The sequence below is a fragment of the Acomys russatus genome, chromosome 18, assembly GCF_903995435.1.
Source record: "Acomys russatus chromosome 18, mAcoRus1.1, whole genome shotgun sequence".
Classification (NCBI taxonomy): Eukaryota; Metazoa; Chordata; class Mammalia; order Rodentia; family Muridae; genus Acomys; species Acomys russatus.
This window is the reverse complement of record NC_067154.1, coordinates 15,080,076-15,097,618: the sequence shown is the minus strand read 5'-3', so window position 1 is coordinate 15,097,618 and position 17,543 is coordinate 15,080,076. Positions and strand designations below refer to the sequence as shown.

General features: G+C 40.1%; 1 protein-coding gene across 1 annotated transcript in view; it reads left to right on the top strand.

Annotated features, from left to right (window-relative positions):
• Fndc3a (fibronectin type III domain containing 3A) overlaps positions 1-13,260 on the top strand; it is a 147,805-nt gene extending 134,545 nt beyond the window's left edge. Inside the window, exons 16-26 of the mRNA XM_051160822.1 lie at positions 150-218; positions 1,045-1,163; positions 3,418-3,523; positions 3,609-3,784; positions 4,971-5,084; positions 5,735-5,884; positions 5,980-6,263; positions 6,371-6,583; positions 8,337-8,503; positions 9,284-9,411; positions 12,681-13,260. Of these exons, the coding sequence (XP_051016779.1) occupies positions 150-218; positions 1,045-1,163; positions 3,418-3,523; positions 3,609-3,784; positions 4,971-5,084; positions 5,735-5,884; positions 5,980-6,263; positions 6,371-6,583; positions 8,337-8,503; positions 9,284-9,411; positions 12,681-12,995 (1,841 nt within the window). The 3' untranslated portion in view covers positions 12,996-13,260. The remainder of the gene's footprint in view (positions 1-149; positions 219-1,044; positions 1,164-3,417; positions 3,524-3,608; positions 3,785-4,970; positions 5,085-5,734; positions 5,885-5,979; positions 6,264-6,370; positions 6,584-8,336; positions 8,504-9,283; positions 9,412-12,680) is intronic.
• Positions 13,261-17,543: the final 4,283 nt, after the last annotated feature.

Sequence of the window (17,543 nt, the reverse complement as noted above, 5' to 3'; positions counted from 1 at the left end):
ATGTGGGAAGATACAGTATATTAATTGAAAAGTGGTGACAACATTTAAATAAAGCATGTGTAAAAAGTATAGTTGCTCTGTTACAGGTGATTTCCTGCCTTGATATTCTGATCATTGGGGTTTTTAAACACAACTTTTGTTTGCAATAGATCCACCAAAAGACAATGGAGGGGCGCCCATCAATAAGTACGTAGTGGAGATGGCGGAAGGTTCTAATGGTAAGCATAGCTGGTGAAGGACAGATCTCTTCTGGTGAATGCACCTCAACTCTTCTGGCTTTACATTGTTTGCTGCCATAGAAATGTTTTTGCTGTGCTGTGCATTGTCCTTGATTTGGTGGGGGTTGGGGTGTTTGTAGCATCTACAATAATGCCTGTTATGGTGCACTTCAGATTGTGACCTCCGGAAATACAGTGGGTCAGATGTCAGCCTCTATTATTATATTTAATTTTTTATATTTGTTTATATTGTGCAATCCTAGCATGTCCAGACGGATCCCTTAGCTACTATATATTTAATGTTTTTATTAAAGAGTAGTTTATTAAGTTAGATTTATATCCACATGTGCTAGAGGGAGATTAATCTCTAAGAGTCAGCTCCAGTTAAGATTTTTTTTGACATATAAGCTTTATGATTAAGTCACCTGTTCATCAATTTTAATTTCTATAAAATAGCTTGTTTTCTGTAAAGAAAGGCCTTAGAGTTATGATTAAATGTGTTACAATACTAATTCTTTATATGCTTTGTTGCAATATTATTACCGAACCAGTAAACACATTTAATATGCTTAATTTAAAGCAAATTATCAATCTAAGCCAAAGGCTGTACATATATATTTCAATTGGTCAAAGCCATGCAGATTTGTCTGGAAGACTGCATGCATAAAGAAAATTAAATCCTTTCTAGGAAACTCAGGTCAGGTTTGAATTGATTGTTGAATACATAAGCACTTATTTAGTGAAACCTGGCTTACCTGCCCTGTCCGTGGTACCAAAACGTTAAACATTACCTCGAGGCTGATTGCACACAATTCTGCACTTTCAGGGAACAAGTGGGATATGATCTACAGTGGCGCCACCAGGGACCATCTCTGTGACCGGCTGAATCCAGGCTGCTACTACCGCTTGCGGGTTTACTGCATTAGTGATGGAGGGCAGAGTGCGGTAATGGTCATGTGTAGATTTGCTTGTACTTTGATTTGGACCGAATGGGACAGGATCACCATTTCCTGCCTTCAGTGCTGAAATTTTTGTACTAATGTGGGAAAGTAATTTCTGCAACCTGAATGGCTAATGTTATTATTACCAGAATATTCTAACAGGATATTTTGCTCATAGTACATATTCAGGTAAATTTTAGGATGATATTTGATGTCCATATCTAGCAGACATTGAAATAGTTAGATACTGTCTTGCTGCTCTGTAAATTGTGCGTCAGGAGAACCACAAACTATTTGAACACACATATGATATTTGGTGTTTCAGAAAAGCTAGCCACTATTTTTATGATTGTTAAGAGACTCAGTAGCTGGGCATTTAATCCCAGCACACAGGAGGCAGGTAGATGTCTACAGAGCAAGTTCCAGCCAGTAAGTACTACACCGAGACACCCTATCTGGAAAAAACAAAAACAAGGGACTCAGTAACTCAGTGACCAGAAACCTGAGGAGTTGTAGTGACCCTATCCCAGCTCTGAGGACAGTTCTGGAGCTGGTTCCATTTGAATACAGTCTGCGTGGGTCAGTAGTCCGCAAGGGTGTTTGGTCAGACTCTGGCGGCCCTTTTGGGCTGGCGCAGTACTCTCACTGTTTGAGCACTTGAAGCTTCCTTCTTTGAGTTTGCTTGAGGACAAACAGCATGAGAATACTGGGCAGAGACTTTTTCTTTCCCCATCTTTAAGTCGTTTCAAACCACAGAATCATTTTGAGCTCCCTGCCAAGATGCATGCTTCAGTTGCTGTTTTCCTGTTTCTCAGAGTTTTGGGGGAGCATTCATCCTAAATTATGCCAGGTGTCCCAGCCGGGCACATACACAAGCAACCCCAGCAGCTAAGCTCAGTGTAGCAGGCAAGGCCGGGCCCCTTCCACAGGCACCTGGACTCAGTCACGCCTCCCTGTAGTTCGCTCCTGGGCAGGGAACACACTCTGGGTGCCTGCTGTATTTTTAATGAAGTTAGCCAAGAATCACTTATTAGAACATTCATAATGTTTTTCAAATGGATTTTTATATAATAAAGATACTCTTGTAAGAAAATGGCTTTTAAACTTCTTGTTATACATCAAGTGTTATGAAAGAGAATGTGAGTCCTACAGGCTTGAGGTAGTATTCCATTTTCTTCATTGTGAACGCTCCCTGGTAGCAAAGGCATAGCTTGGTGCTACAGCACTTTTCCCCTGTAGACGAGGCCCTCCTGAGTTCCCAGAACCACCTGGAGAAAAGGGAAATCTCCCTGCATTTAAGAACAACAAACCTGGGCTGGAGAGGTGGCTCAGAGGTTAAGAGCACTGACTGTTCTTCCAAAGGTCCTGAGTTCAATTCCCAGCAACCACATGGTGGCTCACAACCATCTATAATGAGATCTGCTGCCCTCTTCAGGTGTACATGCAGGCAAATTACTGTGTATAGATGATAAATAGATAAACTTTAAAAAAAAAATTAAAAAAAGAACAACAAACCTAAGCACCTAAAATTCTTTCCTAGTACATCATTGATATAAGAATGTCTGTATGAGGAAATGCTGAACAAATACTTTTTGTTTTAAAATAACTAAATGTTAAGTGTGAACCTTAAACATGTGGCTTTAGAAATAGGGCACTTTATGTTTAAAGTAAAACAAGGCTTGCCTGGCATTTGTAAAGCCCTAGGTTCAAGCTCTGTTCCATAAAAAAATAAAGGAAAAGTAAGAATCAAAGCAATACTAAATGGAATGGTGCTATATAATAGAGAAACTTACTGCTTATATAATAGTTTCTAGACGAATAAAATAAGTAAGTTAATATTTAGGTTAAAAGATGGTTTGAAAAAAAAAAAACCAAAACACTGAGTCTTAACCTCCAGAAATACCAGGGCAGACAGAATCGTGTCAAAACAACCTAAGAGATTTGTGGATTCCTTTGGACAGAAATTTTTTAGTTGTCTATTGTTTTGGATGTTTGGGGTTTTTTTTTCTTAATATAGAAATAACTTTTTTCATTTTCAAACTTGTCTTTTAAATAGTGGTTATAGCATGTGTCTTTTGGGCTATAAAAATAAATTACGATGTAATAAGACTTGGTTCTGTTCAGAACATTATTTCTTTCAGTCAATAGCAAAGTATGATTTCACGCTGTTGGTGCAGTCTTATGTCGTGCTAGTGTCCTTTATCAAAGGCGTCATGGTGTTCCGGGCCTTTTGTTTGATTTTGCTTCTGTTCCGGCAGGTCTCTGAATCTTTGCTTGTGCAGACTCCAGCCGTGCCTCCTGGCCCGTGCCTGCCTCCCAGGTTGCAGGGTAGACCTAAAGCGAAAGAAGTACAGTTACGATGGGGTAATTTCCATTTTCGTACTGAATTATAATTAAGTTAGAACCAAAGTATTCTCCAGTTAAAACACCTAAATCTGTCCACCCTTAGGACCTCCGATGATTGATGGTGGAGCACCCACTTCCTGTTACACAGTAGAAATGACTCCCGCAGATAAAGATGAGCCCAGAGATGTCTATCAAGGCTCTGAAGTAGAGTGTACGGTGAGCAGCCTTCTTCCCGGGAAGACGTACAGCTTCAGACTTCGTGCAGGAAACAGGATGGGGGTAAGAGAACTGCTGGCGGAGTCGTCCCTGGAGCGTGTGTCATCATACCATTATTGAGCCATTTGGTTTTAATAAGCTACTAGTAAAAAAATAGTGTGCCCTATAACTTGCCTTGCTGCCTTTGTACTTTCAGGCCTCAGAGTTTGTGGCACTTGAAAAGAGTTGTGGTTTCTTCCAGGGACCGCTGAAAGCTTGCTTGCATGGTCACTAAACTGGTTTTATGCAGCATTTACTACTCCCCTGCATTGCAGACAGATGTGATTCATGCTTTGCCTCATGGGCAAATGCTGGTATTTTAGCATTTCTGGCTTATATGAGTTATTTAAAAACCACTGCATGTATATGTAGACAGTTCCATAAAATGAACAAAAAAGGTGAGAACCCCAGTTTGCAGCTGGTGATGCTGGGACCTGGAGAGAGGGCTTCCACATAGTGCTGATGCCCTCAGCTCTCTGCTAAGGCAGGTTCCCTAAGTGGCGTGGCATAGTTTTTAACTATTCTGTAAGTAATTTTTTTTTTTTTTTCAAAACTAAACTGACAAATCTCTTTACGTCTTTACTTTTTGAAGACATCAGTGAGCTGTGCTTTGTTTCATGTCCTGTCTCCAGCTGAACTGTATTTTAATCTACATATGCTTAAGTACTGTGACTGGAAACGTGTGGTCTGCAAGCAGTGCTTATTAAACTGTCGTTGTGCTTGTGCCTTCAGCAGCGTTCACTGGCAGCGTATTCAATACTAATGTCTTCTTTTTATTTATTGGTTTTGGCTAGTTTGTCAAAATGATTTTAGTTATTTAATTCCTCTATTTCCACTAAATACCCAGTTTTGACTCCTGCTACCCCAGAGTTTAAGATACAATTGATGTCTGCCATTTCCCATGCCTTTATTTGGTGCCCGTCTTCACTCCTCACACAATCTCTTATTCCACCTACCTAATTTACTGTTGCCCTCTTTTTACAAAAAGCAGCTCATGAGGAGAGTAAGGGAGTGGGATAGAGAAAGTATATTAAATAAAACTTAAATTCTCTGTTTATGGTAAATTTTTTTCTTTTCAGTGAATGCCTATGCAATTATGACAAAATTACTTTTAAAGGATGTAATTGCGATGAATCTTTAAATATAGGATTCTGTGCAGTGAACACTTAGGAATGAAATAGATAAATGTCTATTCTCCTTATTTTTCTAGTTTGGACCGTTTTCAGAAAAATATGATATCACTACAGCTCCTGGGCCACCAGACCAATGCAGACCCCCTCAAGTGACATGCAGATCTGCAACTTGTGCGCAAGTCAGTTGGGAGGTATTGTCATTTCCCTAACTTATGTAATTCTCTTAAGTGGTTGGAGAAGTGTATGTAAGAGAGCAAAGGTAATCCGTCTTCCCTTTTTGCTCCTTTAGTTATTATGTGAAAAACAAGTCCTAGAGAAATTCACATAGTAAGAGTGAGTTAAGTGTTTGAGGAAGATAGATTTGCCTTTTAAGAATTTAGACTCTACTTCATGTTATTTGATGTTTTCTTTACTGAGATATTTCAGCCACTGGTTAACTTTGAACAAACACTCATAAGATATGGTATAATATTTCTCTTAAATTCATTTTCATCAGTGTACTTATTGTATATTGTAATTAGTCAGTAATTTTCAGTTTCCTTTGAAATTTAATGATGAAAATATCTGTGTAAGTTAACAGTTCGCCTTCAAATTATTTAAAGTTTGTTTACCTAAGATATTGTGACTTTTAGGCTTATTTTTCCTTGTGGAATGAAGCAGTTATATTTTTGATTATTCAGATAGTTTTAATGAATAAAAATGTAGTTAAATACTGTTGGTTGTGTTGAGATGTTTTAAATACGTTCAAAAGCGACCCTGTCTTTAATATGCTCGAGGAAAGAACATTTTTGCCCAGAGCTATTTAATACCAAGGTTAAGAAAACTGTATCCTTTCTTAAAGATTCCTTTGAGTAACGGAACTGACGTCACTGAGTACCGGCTGGAATGGGGAGGAGTTGAAGGAAGTATGCAGATTTGTTACTGTGGGCCTGGCCTCAGCTGTGAACTAAAAGGACTTTCACCAGCTACCACCTATTACTGCAGAGTTCAGGTGGGTGGCAGGTGTGCATGCACTGTCCAGACTCTTGTGCTTGGAGGTCACTGTCACAAGCATGTCTTTGTTAACTTCACCTTATTCGTTTGTAGGCTATGAGTGTTGTGGGTGCAGGTCCTTTCAGTGAAGTCGTAGCCTGTGTGACTCCACCATCAGTTCCTGCCATTGTGACTTGTCTTCAAGAAATAAGTGATGATGAGATAGAAAGTCCCCATTACTCACCTTCTACCTGCCTTGCAATTAGCTGGGAAGAGCCTTATGACCATGGTTCAGAAATCCTTGCCTACAGCATAGACCTCGGAGATAAGCAGCCTTTGACAGTGGGGAAGAGGACAAGCTATATCATAGACAGTTTGCAACCGGATACAATGTACAGGTACGCCCCAGAATCTGTGTTTATTTTTGCCTAAACCAGAAAAATGCTGTAAATAAAATATCCATAAGCTAAACTTATTAATGTTTTTTTATGTGTGTGTCGTTTAGAATACGAATTCAAGCTTTGAATAGCCTTGGAGCTGGTCCTTTCAGCCATACGATTAAGTTGAAAACTAAGCCCCTTCCTCCCGATCCACCTCGGCTGGAATGTGTTGCCTTTAACCACCAGAACCTTAAGCTTAAATGGGGAGAAGGAACTCCGAAGACGCTGTCCACAGATGCTGTTCAGTACCACCTTCAGATGGAGGATAAGAATGGAAGGTAGGCTTCCCTACTTCCTTTTTCATGTATATATTTTGGGAGCTAATGTATATAAATGTTTACAGTATAAATAAATTGCCAGGCACCCAGCTAGGTGCCTCAGTGTAAAGACACCTGCTGCCAAGTCTTACAACCCTTTGACCTCTGCACATGCCCCATAGAATATGTGTCATAGAACAAACACACACACACACACACACAAAACTTAATTAAAATTACCAAAATTCTCAAGTGCTTTTTAAGTGTGTGTTTCTAAAGTCTCAGAAGGCTCCCTATGGCTTTAGTGTTGTAATTCCAGTGATGTTCAGGGTAATTGAAGTAGGCTACTCCTGAACTGTGCCCCATGAACTCCTACCTCAGCTGTGAGGTACCTCTTACAGTGTTGATCTCCAACTGGACACAATTTACAGAAAGTGATTGTGATTTGCTCAAGGTTTCTGAGATCTCAGACAATACAGTTGTGACTCAAGTGTCTGTGACAAGGGCACACTGAGTCAACAGCACTTCAGGCCCTTCTTACAGTTCCTGGTCGGACGCTGATTATTGTTTCTAGGGAAAATGAAAGTCGACTTAATAGATTTGATTTCTTTTTTTGTTTTTGTTTTTTAATTTAGTTTATGTGTCTGAATGTTTTGCCTGTATGTATGTATGTATGTATGTATGTATGTATGTATGTTTATGCAGCACATGCATGCCTGGTGCCCTCAGAGCTCAGCATACAGCGTTGGATGCCCTGGAACTGGAGTTACATGTGGTTACAAGGCACCATGTACGTGCCGGGAACTGACTGGGATCGTCTGCAGGAGCAGCCAGTGCTGCTAAGCGTTGAGCCCGCTCTGCAGCCCCATTGTGCTCCTTTACGTTTTGACAGATACTTACATTTGCTGTGTGGTGGAATCAGACGATAAATGTTGTCGCTTACAGCTGTTTTCAACTGTGGCTGTTCCCTACCTCCCTTACTTTCTTTTTTTAAAAAATTATTTCAGAGGTCCAGAAAGCCAGGCTAACCTAGTTATTGCTTATTGCAAATATATTTTCTTTAGGTCATTCACTGTTTTTTATTCATAACTTGAATACAGTTTCCAGGCTGTTAGCATTATCTGAGTAATTCATTACATATCCCTCAGTTTCTAAAACTGCCCATTAAAAATATTTAGAAACATTCAATTTATGAATAATATACTAGGTAAATATGTCTAATTATAAGCATCTACCTAATAGTTCATGTGATTAATTTATTTGACATGATCTAGTCTCTCATACTACTATCTTAAGTCTCTAAGAAAGGTCACTAAGCTAGTGACCACAGTCATATAAAATTATGCCTGTGAATTAAGAGTTCCCTTTTGTTTTCAGATAAAAACAAGAGAAATTGAAGTGCAGATTATCTCAGCTGCAGTCCATGCTGTGGGTTATGGCTTAGTTAGAAGTAACTCATAATAAAAGCTGTGCCTTTGTGTTGTCCTGATGCCTTTGTAGACATAAAAGGTGGCAAGAAGTAGAGCCAAAGCTGTACCACCAGCCTGAGAAGGAACTTAGGATGGTTGAACATTGGTACAGTGTTTTTGTAAATCAAATCAGATTGGGAGACATACATCTGTGATTCTTACTTTCTGGTGAAGGGCATAATTGTCGATTACTCCAGAGTTCAGTGTTGGAGCCACAGTTAGAAAACTGACATGCCGATTATATACTTGAAATGGGTTTCAAAACATTTTATGTGATGTTGTAAAGTTGATTGTTTCCATTTCAGGTTTGTCTCCCTGTACAGAGGGCCTTGTCATACGTACAAAGTGCAAAGGCTCAGTGAGTCCACATCCTACAAGTTCTGCATTCAGGCCTGTAATGAAGCTGGGGAAGGCCCTCTCTCCCAGGAGTATGTGTTCACCACTCCAAAATCTGTCCCTGCTGCCTTGAAAGGTAATTTATAACCCCTGCAGTGTGTCTCCATCAGTTACATATAAGCATAGACAAGAAGGTGCTCAGGGTTTACCCAATCATCAAAGCTGTTTCATGCGTTGCAGGAATACTCAACAAGTCACTGGCCTTTTTAATGATCTGACATAAAATGCTAAATTGAATAAGTAAGTTGTGTTTCTAATTAGGTTATTTGCTGTTTCTGCTGTTGTTACTTAAAGAATAAATATCACCGACTCTAGTCGTGTAAAAGTTTCAGATTGGAGGGCCCAGGTCTCCTCCTAAGAAAGACAATGTTTATTTAGCTTGGCTTCCTACACAAACATGTGCTCAGGCACTACATACTTTACACTTATTTCTAATTCTAAAGTAGCTCTTATTTTAAAATGATTCTGGCAAGGATTGTACTTTGTGTTTATCTAAAGAGATGGAAATCCACTGCACTCTGAGAACTAGTGGCAGACTGTTGGGACAATGTCTCCTGCGTCTGGCCCTGAGAGTCCTTTGTTGAGCAGACCGGCAGCTAGCAGGCCTATAACTAGCCTGGCTGGTGTTGGTGAGTTTCCTGCACCATCCACTTGTTCCCCTATCCAAGTTATGAGGCCCATGGCCTCATAAAGATAGTTGTTTTTTGAAATCTCTTTATGTGCCTGTCTCAAAAATTTACTATTTATGTTTATAACTTCATTTTAGAAATTTGTTGATTTTTAATTATAAGAAGTGTCTGCATAATGTGCCAAATTAAATAAGAGCTGATTTTATTTATTTGTTTGTTTCATCTAGCCCCCAAAATAGAGAAAATAAGTGATCACGTTTGTGAAATTACATGGGAATATTTACAGCCAATGAAAGGTGACCCAGTTATTTATAATCTCCAAGTTATGGTGGGAAAAGATTCAGAATTCAAACAGGTATGTGTCAAGATACCATTTTATATGTACATATTTTCATTTTCAATAAAAGATTTGACAGTTTACTTTCTAATTAAGAAACCTTTGTTTGGTAGGTGTTACACTCTAGCTATCTTAGAATTCAAAATATTTTGCGAATGCACTGACCTAGAATAGATTATCCATTCATTCAGCAAGTATTCGTTGAGTCTGCCAGCAGTCAAGACACAGCAGTGAAAAGTACCTACCTTCACGGAAGTCACAGTCGAGTGGAAAGTCATGCCTCAGTGTACATATGTCAGATAGGAGCTAGTACATTATAGAAAAGATAAAGTTGCGTCAGAGGACTGGGGAAAACCATAGTTTCCCTAAGGCAGTGCTGTGAGAAGAATGTAACCAAAAAGAGGTTTTCAGGCAGCAGAGTGCTTGTTAAATTTGATCAGCAATAAAGAGGCCAGTAGAGGGCAAAGGGCCCCCTAAGACAAACTTGATGAAATTAGGTAGTTTCTTCTCAGCAGTGACAGTGTAAGAAAAGGCCCCATCCCACTCCAGTAGCTGATCTTCACAACACGCTTGACTGTGGAGCTTGCTGAACTCAGACCTCACAGTGCCTGGCTCCCCTTCAGCGAGACTTGCTCTACCATGTAGTCCTCTTGAGAAGCCATTGTGCTACAGAGGTGATGTGGAAATCTCGCTGACATCCTGGGCCATGCAGTAACTTTTACTCCAAGTGAAATGAGAAGCCATGGGAGGATTTGATTTTTTTTCAGAGTAGTTACATAATCAGACACATTTTGATTACATTGTTGAAATTAGAGTGGGACAAAAACAGACATGGGAAATCACTAAGAAGACTTAAGTAATAATAATAATTATTAAATATATAACATATAACAAGATGAAGTTCTAAGGAAGTCAGTATTTTAAGTTTTATAGTTAATAACGTAAAGTAAATGGACCCTATATTACTGCTGTCATTTTCCAGTGCTTGAATACAACAGTTTGATAATTGTTATTATTTATTGGCTATAATAATAGCCTTTTATGGTGAAAGGTTAGGGGAGGTATCACTCTCCTGCCAGGAAAATTTCCAAGAGAGCTTCTGGTAGTGAGTCACGGAGTGGGTAGATGTCAGTGTTTCCTAGGATGCTCTGTGACCACGATGGTCTCCATAAGCATTGCACCTCATCTGACTTTCTCCCTTTTCTTCCGTCAGCCCTCTTTATGTTGAGTGCTGACAAAAGGTTTGCTTTTATTGTAACTTAAATTTTCTTTTCTTATTAGAAAAATAAATCATCCATCTACTTTATTCCAACTTTATGATATTATTACTACTAATAATAGAATTTTAATGCATACACTTTTCTTTCAAACTATATAGAAATACAATGTGTTAACTAAAATCACAAAGGGCTCCAAGAGTTAAATTTGGCATACCATTGTTGTGCTCCATTAAATCATCTGTTATGTGACATGATAATTAGATTTCAAATGTAATTTACTGACGAGCAGATTTCCTTCCAAGGAAGAGACAAAATTAATATTAAAGAAAATGGAATTGTCTAACTGCATCTTTAAAGGAAATAGAGACCCCACATTTTGGTAGTATATGAATTTTAGTAAGTTTATGTTACTGCATGAAGCAGTAATGCTAATTTCTAATTTAACTTTAAATATGTTAGTATCACTTTAGAGTCCTAATTCTAAAACCAAAAAAGACTGACTCACTCAGAGCTTTCTTCTTACTGTCAGCACCTCTAAGTATCTGGCACCTAGAGGGTCGTATGGCTTACTAGCTTGTAACATTCTGAACGCTCAAGGTCATTTGTTTGAAGAGTTATTTTTAATTCATTTGATAGTTACCATGCAAGGAAGTGTAGGGAGGCAGAGTTACTATCCTACTGAGTTCTGACTTAAGGAAACTTGCTTGAATTCTAGAAAGTTCAGAATGGGCACAAACTTGGCTGTGTGAATGACATCCTAGCACTAGGAAACTGCGTAGCTGGGAGCACCCACGTGTGAGGCTTCAGTGAATGAGACTGGGTAGTGATGGGTCTCTGCTCTCCCCTTAAGGGGAGCATTATTTTGAATTATTAGTTCCCAAACTAGTCCATAAAGATCTTATTAACTTGTGAAGTTTCTGAGATTGCAGGTTCTGGTGGCAGCAGGTTCCTATAACTCTAGGCCAAGCTCAGAAACAAATTGGTTTCCATTTCTACCCCTAATTTTTCCTCTATTTTACCTCTGACTTTCCCCCTAGTTCTGGGACTAGGCAAATGTTCTGACCTGAATCACATCGCTGCCCCTTAAATTTGTTTTTATGATTTTATTTTTGAAACAGAGACTCAGGTTGGTTGGTTCGTTCGTTGGTTAGGGTTACAGGGTATATAGCTTCCTCTTTTCTAGGACACACCATTGAAAATCCATGTAACTCCAGTATTGTTCATTTCTCTTGTAAGTCCTGGCCAAAGAGTTAGGTTTTAGGATTCTAGTCTGTGATTCCAAGTGACCAGTTTCTCTCTGAAGCTGACAGAGTGATACCCACAGACAACTTCCCTTGTATTGTTTGATTCGACTGTTGTTTAAAACTGTAGAAATTCACTACTTAGGTTGTCCTGGCTTCCCTAATTACAAATTGAACAGGATTATATGCTCTCTTCTCTGATACAGAGAATTCACAGAGAGCAACAACAACAAAAGACGACTTCCTTTTCTCTTACTTGAGTAAACTAGGGAAGTGCTTGGGAACGGATGTCTGTGGTTGATATTTTGTCACTTTGGAGCCCATCTTTATTTGTAACTCACTGTAAACTGGGGACCGATCGCATAGCCTTACTTTTGCAGCATACAGGCAAGTACTTGGATGTTTTAAAATGTCATTTAAAAGATAAAATTGAGGCTGCGAGATGACTCAGTTGGTGATGTGAGGTACTTGCCATGCAAGCCTGAGGCCTCTGAGTTTAAGCCCTAGCCGCAGCATGAAAGCCAGCTGCAGCGGCATGTGCCTAAAACCCCAGTGCTTGGGAGATGGACACGGGGAGGGAGGTCATCAGGCTAGCCACAGGGTCACTGAGAGACTTCTGAAAAAATACTGATGAAGTAGTGAGTGATTGAAGATGGTGAGACGGCCATGACTGCCCTCTGGCTGGCATGTGCAAGTGTCCACACACCATGTGTACACAAAGACGAAATCAGTGATGCTCAGAAGTGTTCATGTCCAGAACGTGGCTGTGTTAATATTTTCTCTCCAGACTTTATACTCCGTTCTTTTTCTGACATTTCCTAAACAGATTTACAAGGGCCCTGATACTTCATTCCGGCATTCTAGCCTTCAGCTGAACTGTGAGTATCGATTTCGTGTGTGTGCCATTCGCCAATGCCAAGACCCTGTGGCGCACCAGGACCTGGTAGGTCCCTACAGCACCACAGTGTTCTTCATCTCCCAGAGGGCAGAACCTCCAGCCAGCACCAACAGAGACACTGTGGACAGTGCGCGGAGCCAGCGCACTCTCAGTGACGAGCAGTGTGCCGCCCTCATCCTGGTGGTGTTTGCTGTTTTTTCCATTCTGATTGCCTTTATCATTCAGTACTTTGTAATCAAGTGAAAATACAACTTTATTTTTAACACTGTATTACATTTTATTTTGTCATGTACTAAAATTATTTCTGTATTTGCTTTTACAAAATGGTGGCATTTAGCACTGGCATTGAGAGTATATATTGAAACATGGTTTTGGCATTTTCTGTGCTTAGTTAGGCAAAGGCTGGCACTTAATGAGAATTCAGCCACTCAAACATTGGTCTGGGGAGGAGGGCTGTTGCTTTTGTTCTCAGCATGGTACTTCCCCCCCCCCCTTTTTTTTTCATTTTGTTTTTTTTTTGGGGTTTTTTTTGTTTTGTTTGGGGCTTTTTGTTTTTTGTTTTTTTTGGTTCCCTTGCCCCCACCCCCTTGGATATGCCTTCTAGAAGAACAAATTTTCTAAAAGGCAGCATTTATGATTGTTTTGACCAGCCAACATGAGTGTAACAGTAATAGCCACATCTGTCTGTTTCAAAGATGATTACCATGTGAAAAATTCGGAATGACTAGAATTTACACTAACCTGCTCTACGAAACTTGTCCCAGTCTGATGCTGTGAAAGCAATCTAGTGCTATATTTCTACCTCCTCGTTTGTCTTAACTGTTTGGTAAGTGGGATTTGGATGAATAACTGGAGGGCTTAGCAAACAAAAGCTGGATGACAGAATCTAAGTGAGAAACAGGAGCTTCCTGTTTGGTGAGTGTGGCATTCTTCCTTACACACACATGTGAATCCACAAGTGAATCTAAGAAGGCACAGACCCAGAAATACCAATCTTTACTTGAACTGTACCTCTTTTTGGGATTTGAGAATAGAGGACTTTTAAATAATAACTAAATTTGAAGCCCTTTAGCTTCTGTTTTCTGGGCCTTTAAACCTTGTGCATGTACAAGTGTGTACATGTACATGAAAGCTGTGTGCAAACCATCAGGTAAAGAGACATGTGTCCACACTCATCATGGTCTGAGCTAGCTTTGAAGGACTCCCAATGGTTTTGCAGCATCTCCTATAACTACTGCCGTTGCCATCAGAATTTCTAATCAAACTCAACCTTTTTGTTTGGGGTACCAAATCTGAAGACAAAATTAATTTGCACCAGTAAACTTCAAGCTGCTTTCTTTCTTGAGAAACTAATGTTTAATGTATAATGTCTGTTTGGATACTGTTCAGGATTGTTGATTGCATGTGGGCACCGCTGCATTTGAGCACTTTGCAAATTGCACAGTTCATTAATGCTTTGTGAGCTTGCATTTGTGAGTTGTTGGATGATCAGATTGAATTTTGTCATATCGCATTGTACATCTCGCCTCGATGTCAATGACTGCCAGTAATAATACATACAGTCTGCAATGAATTTATATGAGATTTTTGTTTTATCACATCTGTTATCTGTAGACATCTGTAACTAGCTTCTTTAACTTATTATTTGAATTTTAGAGTAGCGGATCACTAATTTTCAGTTGCTGAGGTCTGCATTGTAATGACGACTAAGCACTTCTGTCTGTCAAAAAGAAATGTGTGTTTTGTGCTTTGAAGACCTCTGAAGAATTCCCCTTATAATAGAATGGGCATGTGTTGTAATTGTTTTATGTCAAATGATCTGCGCTGTAGAAAAACATTAACCTTTATTCAAAAAAGACACATAAGCTTGGCCTCTCCAAGTGTAAGAAAACCCTGTCACTATAATATACTGTATGTTTACATTTTATTTAATCTCTTACAAATAGGGTGATAACTTGTCCCCCAAACAACAGCGATTACGATTGTTTTCTAGTAACTTCTTAAAAGTGCCACACTTGGCAGTACAAATGAGTCTGAGTGTAAGAGCCCAGAGATTTCTATATAGTTGAATGTCTAAAATGGTAAAATGTGCCACACAGTGGCTTATGTTTTTCATAGTAATTCAAATGAACTCCTATTTTTGATAGTAAATGTCATTTAATAGTGTACTTGCCATTTGAGCCTCACTGCAATGTTAGTGCAGAGGAGAAAATGATTTTTAACGTAATCTTGATTTTACCTCATATTATACTGTACATTCCAAAAACTCAACTTTTTAAAGAATATAAATACACTACCAAACATATCACCTTAAAAATTATATACGGTTGCGCTTCATACAAGTGGGGAAAAAAATCTCATAAGAATACATAAACTATGTAGCAAAAGTATCTGTAAAATCCATGAAAAATAAAAGTTGTATCATTCTTTTTTGAGATCTGCTTTTTGTATTTCTAAACAGCTCATCACTTGCTACCTATATAAGAAAATGTAATTTCCTCTCTCCCAAGGGTCTTCCAACAGTTTTCCCAGCAGTATTTGAACTTGAGCCTGAGGGGGGCGCACACTCATCATGCCAGTCAATCTAGTAGGCTCAGGAATGAAATTCATAGCCTTACTCCAGCCCTTGGGAGGGAGGTAAGTGGGTTGGATGAGTTGCAGGTCACCCGGGGCTATATAGTGAGACTCTGTCTAAAAAAGAGGGGGAAAAACACTTTATCCCTAACAAATTGACCTCGGACAAATCATTAACTCTCTTGCTTGTTTTACGTAAAGAATAAGGTGGTTCTGGTATAAACTTCCATTGGAAAGAAAAAGAGGAAAATTCTAATCCCATCTACTTGAGAGTCTGAGGCAGGAGGATCATTTGAGTCTGGGAGTTAAATGCCACCCTGGGCAACATAGCAGGAATCGCTCTACATTAAGTACATTTGCTTTGGAGGAATAAAATCGGCTGTTCTTGGATTCCTCATCTTGCTATCATTCTCTCCACTGCCAGAAGCCCTGAACCTTGCTGTTCATGGTATTGCTGGGAAGTTCACTGTTCCATCCCACAGGGATTCTCTGAGGTTCGTTGCTATTAAAATTTTAATGGCTCTCTAATTGCCACTGTGCCGTGTGTGTGGTACCACAGTCCAGGTTGAGGGAATGGCGGTCTTTTGGATCAGAACCATCACTGCATAGCAGCAGCCCAGGAAGAGTCCGTCCTCTCAGAGGGCATCAAAGCGCTGGCAGCACCACTCCTGTCTCCTCCATCTGGTTTTGTATTCGTTGGATGCGGAGGTTCTGGGCACCGGCCTGAGCATCCCAAGCCTTGGTTTCCAACTCTCAGAGCTTTGCACCAATTGGAAGCAGATGGTCTTTCTGCAAAGCAAGCTCATGTGTGTGGTGGTCCAAGGAGGCACGCGCACAAAACCAGTTTAAAACTGGAAGTAATCCTCTACCGCCAACGCAGCTGGTGATGCCATGTTTGGATACTTTTCTCTAAGTTGACATTTTCTCCCTTACGTATGTTTGTTTTGAACTCCTGCCTCCATCCCCTAAGTTCTAGGACTGTATGTGCACACCAACATGCCCAATTTTCCCCTGGTGATGTTTGAAACAACTCAGGAAAGTATTTTTGACCAAAAAAATTATATAATTGTGGTCATCCTCATTTCAGCTGTGCCTTCAAGTGTTTAGATGCCGTAGTGGCTGCTCTCTTGTCTGATAGCAAAGGGGATGAGCTACCCATGATCCTAGCTGCACTGAGCCTATCTCTATCCTCTCCACCCCCAGGGGAGATGAGATGGACTAAGAGTTACAAAAGCATCCACTGCAGAGTGACAGGAATTGATGCAGTGAGTCTCACCTCAATCTGTCCTACCATGTCTCGTTATGCAAGAAATTTGGGTACACCTGAGCCCACAGGTTTGTAAGGGGAGAAGCTAAACTCTGCGTCTTTTCTGGAAGGTTTCCCTTCCACGGCCAGCTTTGCTGCCTCTGCCTTTCACTTAAGATGCCTTTTCTGCATCTGATAAGATGGCCCAGTGGGTAAAGGTACTTGCAGGCAAGCCTCAGGACCCGAGTTCGATCCCTGAAACCCACACAGCAGGATTACTCAGCAGGTTTGTGCACAGATACCATTTCTTGGCATCTGGAGTCTAGAGAATAAGGAAGAGACTGGGTGAGAAGTTGTAAATGACACCAGCCTGCAAGTGGCATCCTCCTGGGGATAGGGACCCCGACCTGCCACTGCTCCCCTGCTTTACAAGAAGTGATGTCTCAACCTTCTTAATGCTATAGGCCCCTCCCCTTAATAAAGTTCCTCATGTGTGTGATGAATCCCAAACCATAAAATTATTTTTGTTGCTACTTCAAAACTAATTTGCTGCTGTTGTGAATTGTAATGAAAATCTGTGTTTTCTGATGGTTTTAGGTGGACCCCTGTGTATAGGTCACTTGACTCCCCAAAGAGGTTGCGACCCACAAATTGAGAACCACTGAGCCAAGTCCTGCTAATGCTGCATATTTTCAGTGAGCAGCATCAAAGCGGGAGCACTCATGAAGTAGGCAGACCACACCTTAACCAGAGTGGTGGCTGTGCCCTGGGCAGAAGAACCCCGCGATGATGAAGATAAAGGGGAGGACATTGAGGGTACCGCGGACCAGGGATCTTAAGTTGGGAAGAGGAGGAAAGTGGGGACTTGAGCAGGGCGATGGACAAGGCAAGACAGAAGAACCAAATGAAAACTTAATGGGTTAAAGGATTACAGGAATACCCGTGAGGGAAAGTGAGCTACAAAGAGCCAG